The 20,157-nt window shown below is 33.9% G+C and overlaps 1 protein-coding gene across 4 annotated transcripts in view; it reads left to right on the forward strand.

Moving 5' to 3' along the window:
* The window catches only part of PHF14 (PHD finger protein 14), a 154,120-nt gene that overhangs the window by 123,480 nt on the left and 10,483 nt on the right, over nt 1–20,157 (forward strand). For 2 of the 4 annotated variants that reach the window (XM_081147793.1, XM_081147796.1), the window contains one exon: nt 14,619–14,821. The exons of 1 other annotated variant lie outside the window; for it this stretch is intronic. In XM_081147793.1, the coding sequence (XP_081003919.1) occupies nt 14,619–14,693 (75 nt within the window). In that variant the 3' untranslated portion in view covers nt 14,694–14,821. Of the gene's footprint in view, nt 1–651; nt 786–14,618; nt 14,822–20,157 lie in introns of those variants that run through there. One more of the 4 variants, XR_013999580.1, reaches the window with a different exon arrangement.

A 20,157-nucleotide genomic window follows, 5' to 3' on the forward strand; every position in this document is an offset into this window, starting at 1 on the left:
TGTGTGCCTGACAGTCGCATCAAATAGCTAAATATTGTCTCAAGTTTAATGTTGCCAAAATAGAATTATTGTTTCCTGATCCTTCCTCATTCCTATCACAGCTTCCTTCCCACAGTCTTTCCCAACTCATTGCTACCATTTTTGGGTGCCAAAAACAAAGGCATCATTGCTAATTACTCTCTTGTTTATCCCCCACCTACCTATCAGCTTGCCCTGACTGAACCATATCATATCATACTTCTTTTCATTGCCACGACTACTGCTGGCACAGAGTAGACATGTATCTATCTGTAGGTTAATAAATGAATAGAAAACATTTTTATATTATAAGTTTGAATGTTTCTTAATATAATAATTACCATTTTTACTGAAATGCTAAAATTGTAGTTATAAAAGGAAGCAAAACTGATCATTATTATTCTGGTAGGAAGAAGAAACTTTCTCTAACCATGTTCATCTGAGCTCAACTTTGGACCACAGTTTTTGGAAATATGTTTTAAATTTTATAGTAATAGCTACCATTATTTTTAGCACCTATTGTTACAAATGTTTTACTAATAAAATTTGCATGCATGATTCTACTTTTAATTCCCAAAATTATTTTTTGAGGTTAGTTTTTGTTGTTGTTTTGTTTTGTTTTACATTTTACAGGTGAGAGACTGAGATTAAGAGGTCATGTTCCCTCCCCAAAGTCACACCAATAAAAGTGCCAAAGCAGGATTCGAATAGGTTTATGTGACACCAAAACCTATACATCGTCCATTGTGCTCACATAGATGTTTTGGGTAAGAAAATCACACAACTGCTTTTCAATATAAGATCAGTTCAATTCACAGAATACATACATGCACATATACAAACCTCACCAACTTGTTTTTATACATGCTCTATTTTTGCCAACATCTGATTCAAAATCATATTGATTCATATGGTCAGTACTGACTCATCATGGCAGACAGTTCCCAACAGCAACTTAGATGACTCTGACTCCAGCTCTGTATTAAAGAGCTGTGGGACCCATCTGATTTGCTGAGGAAACCTGGAGGGCCTGCTGACTAGCAATGAAGAAGGTCGGAAGCCTAAGTTGAACACATCTTTACATTTCAAGTCTATAAAATTCCTGAGAGCAGGGGTCAGCTCTGTTTGTTCTTTCTGCCCAGAACATGTGACATATATTCACTAGGTAATTACTGACTGAAAAAATGGAGGGAAGGAGGGTATTTTTCAGTTTCATATGGATCTTTAGTTTTTTAAGAAAAGCTTAGTTTAAATAAGGCATATAGATTTATTTGGTATTTTAAAAGCCTACATTTTCCCTAAAGAACATAATGTTACTAAGTTTTCCGTACATATTTCCAGAAATCAAATATTATAACGTATTTATTATGCTGCTTGTGGTATGTGTGAACATGCAACACAAAATAATTATGAGGTATCTACTTGTGTGCTAAGTCCTAACAATGATTCAGGCTACCTACCTTCAGAGGGGACAAAACCAAAATGCTATCAGCCTCAAATGCCTACTGTTGGTGTTATATTCCTGTTTTATTATTGTTTTGATATTGAGTATATTGACAAGGCATTTCAAACTATGATGAAATACAGAGTATACAGTTTAACAGGAGTTGGCAAAAGTAGGTTTACCGTTGCAATACAAATAAATAATACAATAATTAATAAATAATAATACAAGAATAAACTGTGTTTCCCATATTCATGACTGTAAGCCTACTTTTGCCCACCCCATATTTTAAGATAAAATGACCAAAGGAGCTACACCCTATTTATGAATTTTCTATGACAAAATATACACTAGTAATTTAAAAAGAAAAGTAAAATAAGGTGGTGAACACACAATACAGTGGGTAGATGATGTGTTGTGGAATTGTGTACCTGAAACCTGTATAATTTTCTTAACCAGTGTCACCCCAATAAATTCAATAAAAAGGAAAACATAAATAAAAAATAAAAGCCTAAGTTAAAAAGGCAAAAAAAGAAAAGTAAAATATATTTTTTTAAACCTTTTCATTGCCTTTCTAACTTGGACTTTTACTTTTTACTTATTTTAAATTTCCTTTGTAATTGTTAAACATTTGTATTATGAAAATTCACACTTTCTAAACATTTAACGTATTTCTGATTTAACAATATAGTTGCCACATAAAGTAGCTATGAAATCATTAACTTTCATTTTCTCATTTTTCTAAATTTATAATTTCATGTTGTTAACTATTGCATTATGTCAGAATTTTATATACAATTTAATAGTATACTAAGATTTTCTTTTGAGATTTTTGAATTTGAACTCTCAATATTCCCAAGAGCCCTCAAGAGTCCTTCATGGACTTTATGAATCTTCTTACAAATAGAGGCAATTTTTTTCTTTCTTGGAAAGTAAGCTTTTGTGTTAGTACTGCCAAAGAATCGAGGAAGCCGTGGACCTTGGTAATAAATCATCTTTATATGAGCTTATTTGAAGAGCAGTCATTCCAGGGTAATGGCAATATTTTATGTTGCTTAGAACGTGATTTTTGTAACATTTTCCCAGTACCCCCTTTTGTCCTCATCTATTTCTGTATCCTCATGAGATTTAGCAGATATAACTCAACAAGTCTGAATGTTGTCAGGATGCTTGAAAAATGAAAAGCAGTTCATATGTTTATCAAGATTTCTATAAATAATCTTTAGGGAGCAGCATTTTTGAACTGTTTTTGGTTTGAAGATTGCTTTTGGATCAGTTCTACAAGAAAAACTTAGGACCTTTTTGTATAACTAAGTAATTAATGTGGTCAATATCTATTGGACAAACATTGAATTCATTTGGAAAGGTATATGAAGCTTTTAAAATTTATTGATCATGAGGAATTCTAATTTTCCACATGTCATAATAGAAAGAGAATTCTTTGGAGTCAGACAGAACTGAGTTTAAAACCCAGCTCCTCTTATATTTTTAAGTATGTGACCAACGACAACTCCTTATTGCCTCCAATCCTCAATTTTCTCAGGAAATGGGGATAATACTTATCTTGCCTGGCATGTGTGAGGATTACATGGAATGCATGTAAATACTTAGTACTTCATGAGTACTAAAAAAGTCAAAACTATTACTTATTTGTTTCCCATGCATGTATATAGTAGGGAATTCATTCATAGATTCAAAAAATATTCATCGAGAGGCTGTGCTATGATAAAAATGGTACTAGTGCCTGAGGATACTGTGGTAAACTAGATAGAAAGTCTGCTATTATGGAGCTTACACTCTAGAGAAGGAAGACGGATGATATGTAAACAAGGGCATAAATGGACATTTCATTGTGATAAATGTTATGGAGAACAATCTGTTTGAGTGGTGAAGGAAGGGCTGGTTTCCTTCACAAAGTTAGAGAACTCCTCACTGACTCAGACCTTTATGACCAAAAAACACCCCCAAAACTAAGCTATCAGAGGCAGAGGAAATGGCTGTGCTATTTGTTCAGGAATCAGCAGGAAAACCAGCATGTCTGGAGCCAGATAAGCAAATTGGAAAACTACAAGATGAAGTCCAAAAGGCAGGACGGGCCAGATGATATAGGACTTTATAGGCCATGACAGGCGTTTGGGTTCTGCTCTAAATACAATGCTATTGGAGGGTTTCAAGCAAGGTTAGAATGTGATGTCATCTCTGTCTCACAAAGATTGCTGTATGCTATATGGAGAATAGGTTGTACAAGTATAAAATGGAAGCAAGAATGCTGATTAGGAAGTATTAGAGTAATTCAGGCAAGAAATATGATAGTTTGGGCTAAAATGGTAAACAATGGAGACGGAAAGCACTAGACTGGTTTTAGATACCCTTTGGTGATAGAGACAACAACAATAGTTGGGTATGAGAGAAAGAAATAAATTAAGGAATGACCCCTAGAGTTTGGACTTGAGCAATTAGGTGAATTTCAGATCAAGAGAGGTGTGACAATGCCTTAGAGGCTTTCTGGGGGGTTGGCGGGGGTTGAAGAAGGGGAACGAAGAGTTTAGCTTTCTGTGTGGTATGTTTGAGGTACCTATTAAAAGTTCAATGAAGACGTTAAGTAGCAGTGGTATATGAGCTTAAAGCATGGAATATATGTCAGGGCTGAAGATATAAATTGGAGAGTCATCATAAAATGCTAATCAAAGGCCCATGTTGTTAATTGTAAAGAATGATTTAATTATTGCCTTTTCCTAATTATTACTGTTTATGAATGAGTATCTTTGAGAGTAATCATTCACCTGATTAACTTATTTTTCCATTTACTGTTGCTATTTTTGAGTCCGGTAATACAAACAGTTAAAATTGCAAGATCAAAAAGTTAAAGAGACAGATGGACCTGGGTGCTATTTAACATCATGATAATAGTTATTCAGTTAGGAAAGCACTGTTTTTGAAGCAGAACCCCACTGCCTCCCTGCATATCAGTAGACCATTGGTGATTAAAATCTGTAATAAAGTCAAGTCTGGAAGGAGGTGAGAATAAAGCTTCCTGAGTGCTTTCTGTGGGCCACAATCTGTGCTATTTCATTCAGTACCTTTAGCCATCAGTAATAGCACCATTTTATGGAGGGGGAAAGTGAGATCCAGAAAGGGTGATTTTTTTCAAAGTTGCATAGCTTTGGATACTGTGTGTATCAGTTAGTTAGGATTTGATTCTAGGTTTGCCACTCACTGACCACAAAGCCCAAGTTTTCTCTAGGACACAATTGCATAGGAGAAATGACAAATATAAAGTATGTCTAATGAAACCATCCATGAGCATTGTTAATGCCAGAACCAGAAAGGGCTAAAACCCAAGTATTGTCTGCCTTTCCATGCCATTTCCCACTCTATTCCTCTCTGCCACTGGACTCCAGCTGACTTGCATTCTCCTTCCCTCTGCCCAGAATGTGCCTGCCTCTCCTCTTGGCCTTACCCACTCCTTCCCACCCTTCAGGTCTCAAGGTGCTTTCCATTTTCAGGAGGGTGAGGGCCTGCCTGAAACTTTTGAGGCCCTTCTATTAAAAGTTTTATAGAACTATACTTTTATTTCATTGAACATATTATAATTGCAGTAATATAGTTACTTTGGTAATTAACTGTTTTAGTCACAGATTACAAGCTGCACAAGTCAGGGACTGTGTCTGTCTTATATATCACAGTTTTTGTTAGCACCTAGTACAATGCCTGATAGTTGATTGTCAGAGAGGGATGCATAAATGGCTTATGTAGCTCTCTGAATATGTTTTCTTCATCTAGAATATTTTTAAATGGCACTGTATGAGATATTTTTGTCTAATGTCCTATACTGAGATTATGGAATACTGAGAAATATTTTATACTTATAGAATAATATGTTCATAGAAAATATTGGTTAAATGAATGCATTTTCAGGGGAGCTTTAAAAGTCATTTGGTATTTGCAAAGTGGCCTACTCTTTTGATCATTTAAGAACATATCACTGCATGGTTTCAAGATAACTAAAGGAAACAGTTTAAAATATTTAATCTTTTTTTCAAAGCAAAATAGTGGCTAAGTGAAAATATATAAATTTAAGATGTGGAAATATGGCTATTTTTGACTCTGATTATGAAATACTATTATTAGAGAATTTTTGATGTGGAATTTTCTAAAATACTGTTTTAATTTTTTTTGAAGCAAAGTCAACTCTTTTCATGCATGAAAAACTAATGTGCCATAGGAGATGTGTTACTTGGATGTCTAATGAGCAATTAATTTGCAATAAAACTGTGAAGATTAATGGGTTCACTCTGGGAAAAACAGCATTCAACTTGAAATAGAGATATTTGGGGAAACTTAATCTACTCACTTCGGAGTAAAGTTTTAAAAATTCACTTTCCAAACATAAGTTTATTTCTGAAAGATAGAGTCCTTAGTGTTGGTTATCTTAATAAAAAAGCAGTGTAAGTTACATTGAGAAGTATTTTTTTTTAAAGATTCATACTAACCTTTGAGCATGTAGGAGTGTATATTAATTGTCTTGCTGTAGCCCGACTATGTAGAATATTAATCATTAAAAAGATAAGTTCTCCTCATGTGTTGTCATGGTTCAGTTTCCTTCCCTATCACACTTATATGCCTGATGAACTTTATTATATACTTTCTCCATTGCATTGTAATTTTATGCACAGCTGTCTACCACTTGGGAACATGGGCTCCTCTAGACAACAAAACGTTTTATTCATCTTTATTATTTTTAATACTTTGCCCAGTGTCTGACACACAATCATTGTTCAATAAGCTTTTGTAGGAAGAAGGAAGGATTCTAGGAATAGGAGTTTACTTAAAGGGTTAAGATCATCTTAAAAAGATTAAATGTTAAATATGAGTCAAGGGACAAATGTATTCCAGACTCTTCTAAAGTGAGATTATGTGATCAATAGTCAAGTCTGTCATTGGATTACAAAAAAATCAAAATTTTTTTTAGCTTTTGATTTACTAATATTTTCATTTTGTTTAGATATTTGTACACAACTAAGTCAGTCTTAAATCAAATGATGCTTCTATGGAGAAATTTCTTTTGTTAAGCAAAAGTACCTCTTTTCCTCCAAATAATAGACATTATTTTGAAACCCCTGATTAAAGGTGCTGCAGTAAAATGTCAGTATTAATAAGAACATCCGCAATAATAATAATAATAGTAATGAACATCTACTACTCCCCCCAAAAAAACTACCATATGAAATAACAGAAACAGGTCTTCTTATATCTTACCATTTACCAGTTGAATATTATTCTAATAGTTCTTACACTGCATGAACCCCAAAAATATAACAATGAATTTCATGTGGGAAATATCACTCAGTATTGCTGAATGACTGTATGATTCTACCAGCAAGCAGTAAATACTTATTTATAGTGTGCAGTCTGTAATGAGCTTTTCATGTCAGGGAAATTCCAAAACCTCATTATCCATAACTCTACTTATGCATACTACTTTGGAAAGAGACTTTATAGTATTTGAAACCAAAGTACACTTATTTCTAAATCATCCAATGAAGATTATTTGTTCGCTTGTCTGTTTTTACTTTTTGTGTTGAGGTAACTTTAGATTTTAAAAGAGCTGCAATCATTGCATAGCGAGTACACACTTCTCTCTTACATGAGCATCTTATATAAGCGTAGAACAATTATCAGTCCTAAACCTTGGTATAGTATTATAAGTAAACTATAGAAGTCATTTGAATTTTACTGGTTTTGCCAATCATGTCCTTTTTCTGGTCCAGGATCCTCTATTTCATTTTGTCCTCATGTCTCCTCCAATTCATGGCAGTTACATACTCTTCCTTGCCTTTCATGACCTTGACACTTTTAAAGAATACTTTGCACTTATTTTGTAGAGTATCTCTCAGTTTGGATTTGTCTGTTATTTTTTTCATGATTAGATTGGGGTATGCATTACTGGGAAAGCTACCAATTCCAGAACTGTGATTATTGTTTATATTAATGAATATATATAAGTATTTTCCAGCTTGTATAATGAACTAAGTTATTGTTGAATAATTTCTAGTCATAAGAAACTGCATGTATGTATCTGAAAATTTTAATGAGCCAATAACTGATTCTTTTTATTCAACCTGGAAACCCCTTGGTCATGGAACTATAATTTTGTGATCTTGCATATCTCAAACATTTTTTGACATTATTTTTACCTTACTTTAATTTGGTAGATTTTTTTAAACTCCTGGGAATTTAAACCTTTATGTATATATTTAGGGCAAAAAATAAAACAACATAAATTTAGAAATGTCTCTTCTCCTTGTGTACCTGTGGGGGAAGTAGAAGTTTATATGTATTGTCTTTAAATATTAGCACAATTTTTATTTTTGAAATAAATGTTACATTTAGTGAATAGTACACGATTTATGCAAAAATATTTTCTAAAAAACCTCTTTAAATATTATATCTCCATATAATAAACTTTAATATATATTGGACATCTGGTGTCCTCATTTGAAAATGTGTTTATGTTGGCCAGTTATGGAATTTGAGGTGTGTTTTGGAGTTTTTTCTATAATCAGTGCTGACACATACCAACTTAGCAACCTAAATATTTCAAAAGCAGGTAATATCTTTTAAACCAAAAATGTTATAGGTGAAGGAAAGTTATCAATGTGAGGCCTCCAATGTAGAGTCCTAGCATACACTTCTATGCTTATTTCCCAGATATTAGAAGTCTACTAGAGAAGGAGAGGTGTTTTTGTTTGTTTGTTTTATCTTTAAGACCCTAAGCTCCTCAGGGATTATTAAACATAGTCATCATACAGGAAAAGAGTGTGATGGTGTGCTTAGCCCCTGTAAGTTAGCACTGTATTTTAAACATATCTTAAACACCTAAAAATTCACATTATAAAAGGTGTGCTTTTTTCACGTTTAGGGGAAGGTTATAAATTTACAGAATTGGATTTATGCCTATTAAGAGTCCACCCTAACATACCAATCCATCATTCACTTTATTTCCTTTTTTTTATCCCACCTATTCTGCCAGACTCGCCCCTCCCACTCACTGATCTTCATTTCCTTTACTATAAATACACCCTCCCTAAGTGGCTAGGCAAATCCATACAGTCTTTCTTCCCAGGTCAGAGAGATTCCCTCTTGATTCCAAATCATACTCGGGAAATTCAAAGTCTTATTTTTAAATGCCCCATTTCTATGCTTCCAAAGCCACCACAAAGAAAAATAAAATGTGACAGGAGGAACTAAAGCCTTCAGAAAGCAAACTGACTCCACTAGATCTGTTCCAGAATCACAAATGGGAGAGATGAGTGATTGCTCAACAAATGAAATAGAATTATTCATGTATTCTCATACATGAAATTAGATATTCATTATCACCCTTTTATCTATCTTAGTTGCTATTAAAATAAAGGGTACGATTTTGTAACATTAAATAAAGGGGGATTTCTTTGATTAGCTGTCTTTTGTTTGAATCATCAAGTAGAGAAAAAAGATAGAAATGTATAAAAGAGCTCCATTTGGTTTAATGACAGATGTGTTTGAACTACGTCTACTAAGAACCTCCCCAGTTACTTTAATTTTACAATATAGCCCTAGACTTCCTAATTAAATATGCAACTTCTGTCATAAGAAAAAAAAAAACCCTCTTATGCTTTTTTACAGTAAATTTAATTAAGCATTTCTTGTAAGTTCATTTCAGTATCTATCATGGCCCACTAAAGTTGGAATTCAGTTGTAAAATGGTAGATTAATTGCCTTTTGTATTAAATGAAATAAGAATCTCAAATATGCAAAGTCAGGAAGTTTAATTGTGTTCTTCAATTGCTCATTCAATGCATTGGAAAACTGAATGCAGAAGTACGGAAAAAAGGCCAAAGGTGGTTAAATGTAGCGCATCACACGCATTTTGCACTTTACTTAATGATCCAAGTATTTATTACTGTGAAGTAAATGTACTATTTAAAGAATTATGGTGGAATTGTAAAACGTTAAAAACTCTAATTAATTTTAGTCTGAAGCGTGGAGCGTGCTCATTTTGCCTAAAACATTTTCATTATCATCAGTATTTTTCCAGTTATTAAGATAAATTTTTCCTCATTGTGCAGCACTAGCATATTTTCTCTGTTAAAAGCACAATCTTAAGTGCTGTTGAGAGTTCTATCTGGCATGTGTTTTAAGTGAATAAAAGAAAGTCTTGACCACAGATTGGAACAATATAGTATTACATGTTGCTTTTCTACACTTGTTCTATAACTAATAGAACAGGTTAAGTGTGACTACATAGTTTTCACCGAAAGCTATATCTCTCTCTAGCTACTAAAATTTTAAAAAGGTTCATTATCAAAGCATACAGATTATTTTGACTGTTCATTTGAATCCAATTACAATAACTTTTCATCAATGGAATATTTAAAATCTAAAGAAAAATATAAGAAAATAGAAATACTTCTCACTTCATTTTATTGTTGTAGCTCTATGTGCCTTTGTCTGCTATGGATAGCAAATTCAGTAAAATAAAATCAACTGACATCATTCTCTTTGTAAACATAGACCACCATTAGGCTTACTTATTTCTCAAAATAGTTCAAATGGCCCGATTAGAAACGGACTTATTAAAAGAAAGCTGATGTTTTCTGATAGTGAAAGTAATCCATGCTCAGGTTAGAAAAATAAGAAAATACATGGAAGCACAGACAAGAAAACAAAATTTAATAACATAACCTCTATGGACATTGGAAGTACTCAAGAAAGGAATTTTAAGTAGAACAATGGAGCATAAAAAAATTATTTTAGCTGTATATTTTCAGCGTAGGGGCTACAGGTGTTTCAGGTTTTTTTCTACATAAAATCTTTGAGCATATTTTGTACTTACTCTGAATTTAGAAAACTTTTTAAGTAGCCATTTTTATTTTTTAATCTTTTTTATTTTGAAATAATTTTAGACTTACAGAAAAGTTGCCAAATTAATACAAATAGTTCTCATTTCCCCTTCATCCAGCTTCTTATAGTGTTACCATCTATAACCAAAGTAAATTACTGAAACCAGGAAAGTGATATTAAGATAGTACTATTAACTATCACATGGACCACAGTCAAATTTTGCCAGTTTTCCCACTAATGTCCTCTATGGCCTAGGATCCCACATTGTAATTAGTCATCATATTCCCTTAGTTTCTTCCAATCTGTGACAGTCCAAGCTTTGCCTTATCTTTCATGACCTTGACACTTTTGAAGACTACTGTTCAATTTATAGTTTTTACCAGGTATTTTCTCATGACTACATTGAGGTGGTACATTATTGGGAAGGATACCACAGACCAGAGTTGATGGGTCCTTTTAAGTGCATCATACCAAAGGGCTTGATTCCACATGTTAATATGTGTCACTGGTGATGTCAGCCATCATTTGGTTAAGGTGATGCTTGACAGGTTTCTCCACTATACAGGTATACTCTTAAAGCCATCTTTAAAGATATAAAAGAAACAATGGGGAAAATTATCTCTTTGTATAATTCTACCCTTAAAAGAAATCATTTAAAACTTGGCAGTCTACAGGATAAATACAGTCATCAGTGCTTGTGGACTGTAATTTGAATCTAACTATTACCTGAGCTGCAGAACTTCCTGCTGCTAAAATAATTGGGATTTGTTTGAAGTTGGTTACTGCCTAAGAAAAAGGAAAAGCAGGATGGGTAGGTTTTATTAATTGGCATCCACTCTTTGAACTATTGTGGGAAGTCAAAATTGTAAATGAGGGGAAATAGAGAGCAACTTTCTTGCAAACTGATGGTACAAGCTGAGTAACATTTAAACAACCTGGCAAGTTTTATTCAGTGGTAAGAGGGATTGAGTGCAGAGAGACATGGCAGTGTTTTTACTTATTTCTCTGTTAGAGTAACTCTTTTAGTCTCGTGTTGTCACCTGAAGCATTAGACCATAATTACATGGTCCATGTGTGCCTAGAAACCATTGTCCTCAACTACAACAGTGCTGTTAGTGTAAAAAGAGCAAGAAGGCTAAGGATTCAGTTATCTGACATTGTGAGTGTTATTGTTATATGAGTGGGTATTCTTGCAATTCCACATGCAAGGAGAACTGCAAGGATGTGACAATCAACACTTTTTTTGCAGTATGAATTAACAAGCTTAAACATTAAGAGGTCAATCTGTCTACTTTCCAGCAGCCCCAAAGGGTACATTTTCTTGCTGACTGCTTCAGAACACTTCATGAAACACATGTCAAACTTGTCAGGGCTGTCACCAAGAAAATGATCCGTGTGGCAAGGGTCTTTCTCTGGGAAACAAACAGATGTCTTTTCTCAGCAAAGAGTGACAAAACCCTGCCATCTATCAGAAGAAATTTTTGCCTGCCTTTAATGTCCAGTAGTGAGGAAATACTTTGGTAAAATAGCTTCCTTTCTTTGCAGTTTCACTCATTATTCAGTCATTTGCCAGTGATACTTGATTTGCTGCCTGGGCTATTTTAATGTTTTTATTAATCTTGAATCGCATGTAAACTTCTTACAAAAATTGACCTGCAATGTTAGAAAGACAAATTAACACTTAAAAAAAGAAGCCAAAGCAACCTCTGTAATCCTTTCTGGAGCGTTATTGTCTCTAATTCTGATGCTTTTATTTATAATAAAATCTCTTCCTGTTATTTTCATTATTTTGATGGTGTTATACTATAGCAGTTATGATGGGTTATACTCTAGCAGGTAGGGTTAAATGCCTTTTCCACCCTCCATAATTCTTTCTACATCCAGATCACAGCTATTATCCTTGTACAAAGGAAGGAGGAGATTGGATCTTGTTACTTACACAAGTGGTTTAAAGGCACAGAAAGGCAAGAGAGGTCATGACATGTCTTCAGCATAAAGGAAAGTGCAACAGATTCTGCAACCTGTCCTGATCAGAAGGCAATGTTAGAAGAGACAGGCGTTTACAAACCATACTTTATTACTCACAGAAACTCAACAGTAAAAAGACTGGCATTATATTAAGAAAGTTAGTGAAATATGAAAGTAAAGTATATAGATATTTCCTAGCCCTCAGGATTATTATTAAGCTTTTACATTTCTACTTTTACTTAGAGCATCATTGAAGGTTGCTAGGAAAACTAGATAACCAAGCTTCTTAAACCAGTAAGTCTTACTGGTACGGGAAGTTAGCAGACTGTCCCCATGATAAGCTCCATTCTTGTACAGATTAAAGGATATGAGCTTGATAATGGCTGCCTTGGCTGATGTTGCTTCAAACATTTTTGCTTCTTTCTGTTTTTAGTACTGTTCTAGTAAGTTAAGATTGCTAGAAGTATGACTACTGGATAAGAAAGGATACTGTGCTTTTCCAAATTACGTATTAGTTTATACTCCACTGTTTTAAATAGCTCAGAAAACATTTATTGGACTCCAACTATATACTAAATGTGCCCTGTCTGATGGTAGGAATATAAAATAAAAAAGATAAAGCCCTGCCCTGAGGAACATATAGATAAAGTCAATGATACCTAACAAAATGTCTTGCCACCTTTACCTGCTGATTTAATACTTTCCGTCAGTGTCTCACCTGGAGAGGGCAGTGGAAAGTGTAGAGTAATATTTACTTTTTATTAGGATAGAATTAAAATGTAATCTCTGGAAACTTTTGTCTAAAAGTGGAAACTACCGGTTCATTAATAAATTTTCAAGAGTAAACAGAACATATCTCTATTCTGTAGAGATAATTTGGAAAAAATATTAAACAAATACAGTGGCTTTTATGCTTTGAGAAGTATATTAAATTATATTGCCAAGATGATATTTGAAACACTCTCCCTTGCATCCCATATAGCTATAATATTCAGGTTGGTTGGTCATATTGATAATTTCTGTACTTTCCTGGTGTTCACAAAGTCTGAATCACAGATGCTACTGAATTTAGAGACAAAGTATATAAAGGAAGCTTTCTCCAACTTAATGTTTACAGGTGAAGTGTGGATTTTCATGGGAAGTAAATACGTATACCTTGACTTACAACTGCTTATATGGTCAATTTACTAAGCAAAGCTCAACAAGTATTTAATTGAATAATGGTTTATAAGATACAGAGATACAGGGTGATGCGTTCAGTGAAACTGATATTACTGTTGTCTAGAGATACTTAAGAAGTTGATAGTCCTGCTTTAATTAACTCAGTAAAGAGTTAGGCAATACTTTTTACTTCAGTTAATAAATATGAAAGATCTTACTTGATAAATCAGAAATATTAGAAAAGCCAGACTGCTTTGTACGTAGGTATCGTTGAAGGAACAGGTATGATGAGATGTACTTCAAGTTGTGAGATGAAATATTTTTCCAGACTCTCATTACTTATACTTTGGAGGTCACGCACAGTACTGAACACCAGCAGCCCTTTATTCCTATGGGGCCAGACATTATGATGTCACGCCGTCTATTCGCCGTGTTCCACAGGAGCCTGCTCTGAGTTATGAGGCCACCACCTAGAATCGAAGCTGTAGGAGATTGTGAGCCTTCTATAGCCTGACATGCCCATGTTTCCTATTTTAGAGCTGACTGATCTTCAGATAACATATGGTGGTACAAGTAATTGGAAAATTGGCAGACCTGTCAAGAAAGTATGCTAGATGACACAAAAATGCCATGCCTGGAGCACATAGTGTCTCAGAAGTTAAATTTAATGTTTTTCATCAAACAGTGAAGTAAAAATATCTGATTCACCCCTTTAAAAGGACACCTCTTAGTGGCAAGTGTGATTTCAAAAGAAATTTTTAGGTAGTTAATAAAATACGTTACTTTAAAAATATATAGCTTGTCCCAAAAAAAGTATGCACACTTTGAATAATTATTAATTCCAATGTTTCTTTTCAGATTTAACCCATTGGAATTAATAATTACTCAAAAGTGTGTATATATTTTTGGGGGACATCCTGTATATCATAGAAATTTTTAGTCCATGTGTAGTATAAAACAGTACCCACTGTAAATACTTAAATGTTACATAATTTTACCATTTTGTTTATAGCCTCTTCCCTAGGATTACTGGAGTCACGACAGTCAATTCTTCAGAAAAATAGAGTTAAAATGTATTAAGTATAGCTGATAAAATGCCCTAAAGTTTATATTTTAATGTTTTCTAAAATTTATTTCACAGGAAGATGAAAATGAAGCTGAAAGAAAAAATATATCTCAGGAGCTCAGCATGGAACAGAAAAATCCAAAGAAATAAAGGATTTTCTGTAGTGTTTTGAAAAGTTTGCAACTTATGTAGTAGCAGATAAAATTTCTAATTGTAAAATGTTAAATTGTAAAATCTTAATCTGCAAAATGTTCTGAATAAAGTTGTTGAAAATGAAATAGGAGCTTGCATTTGAAATTTGTATGTTTTTAGAGCAATTTAAACTTTTATATAAAAGTTAGGCCTTTAAAATACTTTTTAAAAAATTCTTAACTGAAATTTGAGAATAGAGAGAATTTTTCTCTTATCTATAACCTAAGTGTTAGCACATCTGAATGACCTGAAAGAAAATTGAAAGTCTTTTATCCCCTTACTAGTCTCTGTTGTCTTCTTCAAGGGCCTTAACAGAATTTCAAATATTTTTATAAAGAAAAACCAGCATAGTTCAAAAGTGAACAGGCAACACGTACATGTGAAAACACTTAAAATCAGCCAGTGCCACAAGATGAAATACCATTTCCTGATTTCAACTTATATATCACATAATACTCTAGGATTGCAGGTAAAAGCTAAAAAGAAATACATTAACATTCTCTGGGGCAGAAGTAGGGCCATGACTTTTAATTCATAAAATATTTATTAAGGACCTACTATGTGCTGGGCCCTACACACTTTTCCTGGACATCTCAAAAACAGTTCCCACCTGTTTGGTTTAGGCATTTTGTAAGATTTCTTTGATTTCCATCTTTGTCAGTTCTCAGTAACCAGCCATTTTTCTTTCCTTGGTTCTAATTCCCAAGCTATCATTTGCCAACTCCAGCAGGAGCAAAGAATTACTTGCTATTTACAGAGCCAAATGTTTTTGACAGATGTCTTTGTTTGATTATTTAAGGCAGAGTTTCTTAAAATAAGAGGCAGAACTTTGGAAGGCTTAAAAGAGAATGTCAGAAATACAGCTCCTTCCCTGTGAGACTAGAATCCATGTACTTGCCCGGGAGCCATAGTTTTATCACATGCATCTGACAAGCTCAATGAAGGTGTGACAGCGGGACAAGCTGGCAGCTGTGATACAGTGGGCTGAAGTGGGAAAAGCTGCAACTAGGCAAGATAGGAAATTCGTTGCTGTGTAAGCCCCCAAAAATGCAACATAAGTGGATATCAGGAAAACAGCTGTATCCCACAGACTGGACTCACTCGAAGAATTCAGGAGCAAAGACTTTGAGACTAAGAAATGAATATTTTCCCCCCCTATTTTTTCATATTTACACAGATTGAAATTACATTAATAGTGTCACTTTTCAAAAGAAGCAGTAATACATGATTCATATAGCTGACATTTATTATATTTATTATTTGCAGGTACTATACTAAATGCTACTTAGTATGCACTATGCCACTAATCATCCCAATTAACATATAATATAGTTACTATTACTCTTCCCATTTTACCAATGATTGATCTGAGGCTCAGACAAGGGAAATAAATTAACCAAGGTCACCTTAGCTTATAATTGGCCTAGGAGGACTTCAAACCCAAGCAGTCTCACCCCAGAACATCACATTTATCACTGTGAAAAACTTAATATTATCCTTCTTTTCAATCCACTATTCTCCCCCTTATAGTACCTCATTCATTACCTGCTACCTCTCCTTTAGTTATTTCTTTCCCACAACTTCTTAGCCACACCTAATTCATTCTGAAGACTGGCTTGAGTGAAGTAAGTGAAACAATTATAACTAGCATTCCACCTGCTCCAAATTATGAAAATCGTGCTTTATCTTTCCTACAATGGGTTATGATGGAACAACAAGTATGAAAGCATCTTATTGCTTCTCTATGATTTTTCAAGAAATTTATGTCCATGTTTTTCAGTAGACTGTTTATTCAATTATTAGTGTGCTGTCATCTCAGCTCTTAATTCTTTAATTTCTAAAATGAGTTTTGGGGATGAGAGGCATCAGTGACACTTAGCCATCCAGCAGGCACTTTAAATACTTACATTTAAGTAATACCTTTAACCATTTAAAACCCCAGTTTTCCTTTAAAAATTTTTTTTCTAAATATATGCCCCTTGATTTAGGATAGTGAGTAGTATAGTAGAATCACTGTAAATTTCCTTTAGAGAAAATGTGTCATAGAAGTTTCTCAAAGTTTTAGGGCCCATACATTCATGCCATAAGTGCATATATATAAACTTGTTATAATGCTACAAAGTTGTCTACATTATATGACTGATTAAGCTAGTCACTTAATTTGAATTAAATTATGCATATTATATATTTTATATTATTTATATAAATATATACTTATTTTATATATTGTTTTAGCTCAGGTTGCCATAACAAAATGCTCAGGCCGGGTCACTTAATTAAACAACAGATATTTATTTTTTCACAGTTATGGAGGCTGAAGTCCCAGATCAAGGTCCAGAAGGTTTTGGTTTCTGGTGAGACCTCTCTTTCTGGCCTACAAATGGTGGCCTTGTGGTGTCCTCACATGGTCCTGCCTGTGTGTGCATGTGGAAAGGGAGCAGGCAAGCTCTCTGGTATCTCTCCTTAAAAGGACACTGATTTTATTGGATCAGGACCCCAACCTCACTTAACCTTACTTAGTCTTTACTCCAAATATAGCCCTACTACGGGGGGGGGGGGGGGGGGGGGAGGTGCAGTTAGAGCGTTAACATATGAATATGGGGGGTACACTCACTCCATAATACATTACTTAAATACATCAAATGCCTCTGTTATAACAATTCTGAGTTATGTTAAGGAGTACTAGAGAGAAGTCCCAATGAAAAGTCTATGGCAATATATATTTAGGTCTTTAGAAAAGTTTATAATTAGAATATAATCTAAACATTCATTTCTAAAGAAGGTAAACCATTGCACAATTATATGTCCCTGTTTTATCTCCATATCCTCATTACTTACTCCATTTTCTGGCCCATACTAGGTGTAACACTGCCAACAGAAGTCGGTCTGTAACTCACAATATAAAATATCTAAAGGACAAAATTCCCCTCCACCTCATGGTTTCTGTAGAGCTTCCACACACTCAACCAAAGTCTATTGTCTTCATGTTACCATATCTTTTCACACCTTCAAAGAATTTAAAAGTAAAACAACTTTTAACCAGTATTTTTCTCTATCATACTGATGAACACCATTAAAAATTTTTTCAATTCAGAATTCTCTTCCTCAGGTCTATGGAACAAACAGCAGAGAGAGAGGAAGAGGTGTTATTTGTTCTCCAATGCAAAGTGCTGGGCACTAAGATGCCCAAATTCTTAAATTCATTCAACAGAACTTTCTTGGAACCTACTTTATGCATACACTGCCCATCGGGGATTCAGTAACAGACAAACTTCCTCTGCAGTCACTGTCATGAAATTTTAAAAAATGCTTAATTTCTAAATAAGGGGCCTCACAGTTTTATTTTGCAGTTGGCTTACAGATTATAACAGGTACTACTAACATGTACTGCTTTTACTTTAAATCATTTTTATTGGAGTATAATTTACATATAAAGAAACACACCCATTTTACATGTGCGGTTCAATAAATCTTGCATATATCTATGTAATCACCACTCCAATCTAGATATAAAGCATTTCCCTAACCCCCCCCCCCAAAGGTTTCTTGTGAAATTCTGTAATCACTAACATATACCTACTACAGCCACTAATCTGCTTTCTTTCTTACGAGTTTTGCCTGTTCTAAAATTTTATACAAAGGGATCATTTTGTATATATTCTTTTGAGTTTGGCTTTCTTCATTCAGCATATTTTGAGTTTCATCCATGTAACTGCATGAATCAGTAGTTTATTCCTTTTTATTTCTGAGTACTGTTTCATTGTATAAATACACCACAGTTTGTATAGCTATTTACCTGTTGCTGGACATTTGAACAGAGACATACAAAAGAAGGTATACAAATGGTTAGTAAGTACATGTAAACATGCTCAGTATCATTTAGTTATAAGAAAAATGCAAATTAAAACCACAATGAGTTGCCACTGTGCATACACTAAAATGTCTATAAATGTGTTGTCCAGTCCAGCAGCCACTAGCCACAGGTGGCTATTAGGCACTTAAAATACGACTAGTCTCAATTGAGATGTGCTGTAACTATAAAATACATGTCAGACTTTGGTGACTTAGCATGAAAAAAGGTAAAAGAGCTCATTAATAATTTTTATTCTGATTACATGCTGAAATGATCATATTTGAGTAGATTTAGTTAAATAGAATATATTATTAACATAAATTTTAACTATCTTCACTTTTTATTATGGTTCATAGAAAATTTGAAATTGCATATGTGGCTTCCATTTCTGCTGGACAAAATGAATCCTAGGCAATAACTTAAAGGCTGATAATAATTCATACAAAGGACTCAGCTAAGCCTTTTCCAAAGTATAAACCCATGGAAATTGTGAAATGATTAGTATGTATTGTTATCAGCTGCTAATTTTGTGGTAATGCTTATGCTGCAACAGAAAACTAAGAGATACACGTGAGAGGTTGAGGACAGGCTGCTGCAGTTGGCAAGTTAGGCATTCAGCAGTGGTAACCAAATCTTTAGGAGTAAACACTAACGTTAAGGCCACACGTAACCTTTCTCCCCGCAGAATGGCCATTTTGTTCCTGAGCCTACTAGAAAAGCAGTGATGTGGCCATGAAAAGAAGCTGACTTACTGCTAAATGAAACTGCCGTCTTGCCCACCTGATTATTACAAGTACCAAATGGTATACCACTTTGGAAAAGACTTTGGAAGTTTCATATGAAATTAAACATACCCTTAATATATAACCCAGTAAGCCCACATAAAGATTTATACATAAATATTTTTAACAACTTTATTCATAGTAGCCAAAAACTAGATGCTTTTTTTTCTTTCTTTTTAAGTGGAAGTCATATACTTCATAATGGTTATTCTTTTTGGAATCCACTTGTCACACTAAGTAGTGTGCTTCACAGAATTAGTGTTTAATCTCTGATTTTCTTTTAGGGAAATTGGATGCATTTTGCAATAGCATTTGTAACGACAACAGTGTAAAAGTTAAACATTATCACCACTGCAAAATATGCTAATGAAAGTTTTAAAAGAAATTAACATACAAAAAATGCAACATTCAAAAAAATAGTGTGATGTCTTATTGAAAACATTTAATGAAGTTAAAGCTTTTTAATGATTGCATGTTCTGTTTTAATGATTTTTTAATGGCCTTTGCAGTTGAAAATACATTTAAACCCAATTAAAAATTTTTAAATCAAAACTGTATCTTCTGGACAATTTCCATCCCTTTCCCTTTGGATTAGAAAGCTTGAGGGAGGAGAAACGCAAGATGTGTGCCCCGTTGTTCCAACTTAAAGGGTTTATGAACTGCTTTGAGTTTCATTCCCACACACGACAAATAGCACATGCTCTCCCTGAGGTATAATAGTTTTCATTTGTAACTTTCTGATCATCCAGATAAAATGAGGTGAGTCTAGGTCATTTTGCTTGTTTAA

The sequence above is a fragment of the Miniopterus schreibersii genome, assembly GCF_964146895.1.
Source record: "Miniopterus schreibersii genome assembly, chromosome: 9".
NCBI lineage: Eukaryota > Metazoa > Chordata > Mammalia > Chiroptera > Miniopteridae > Miniopterus > Miniopterus schreibersii.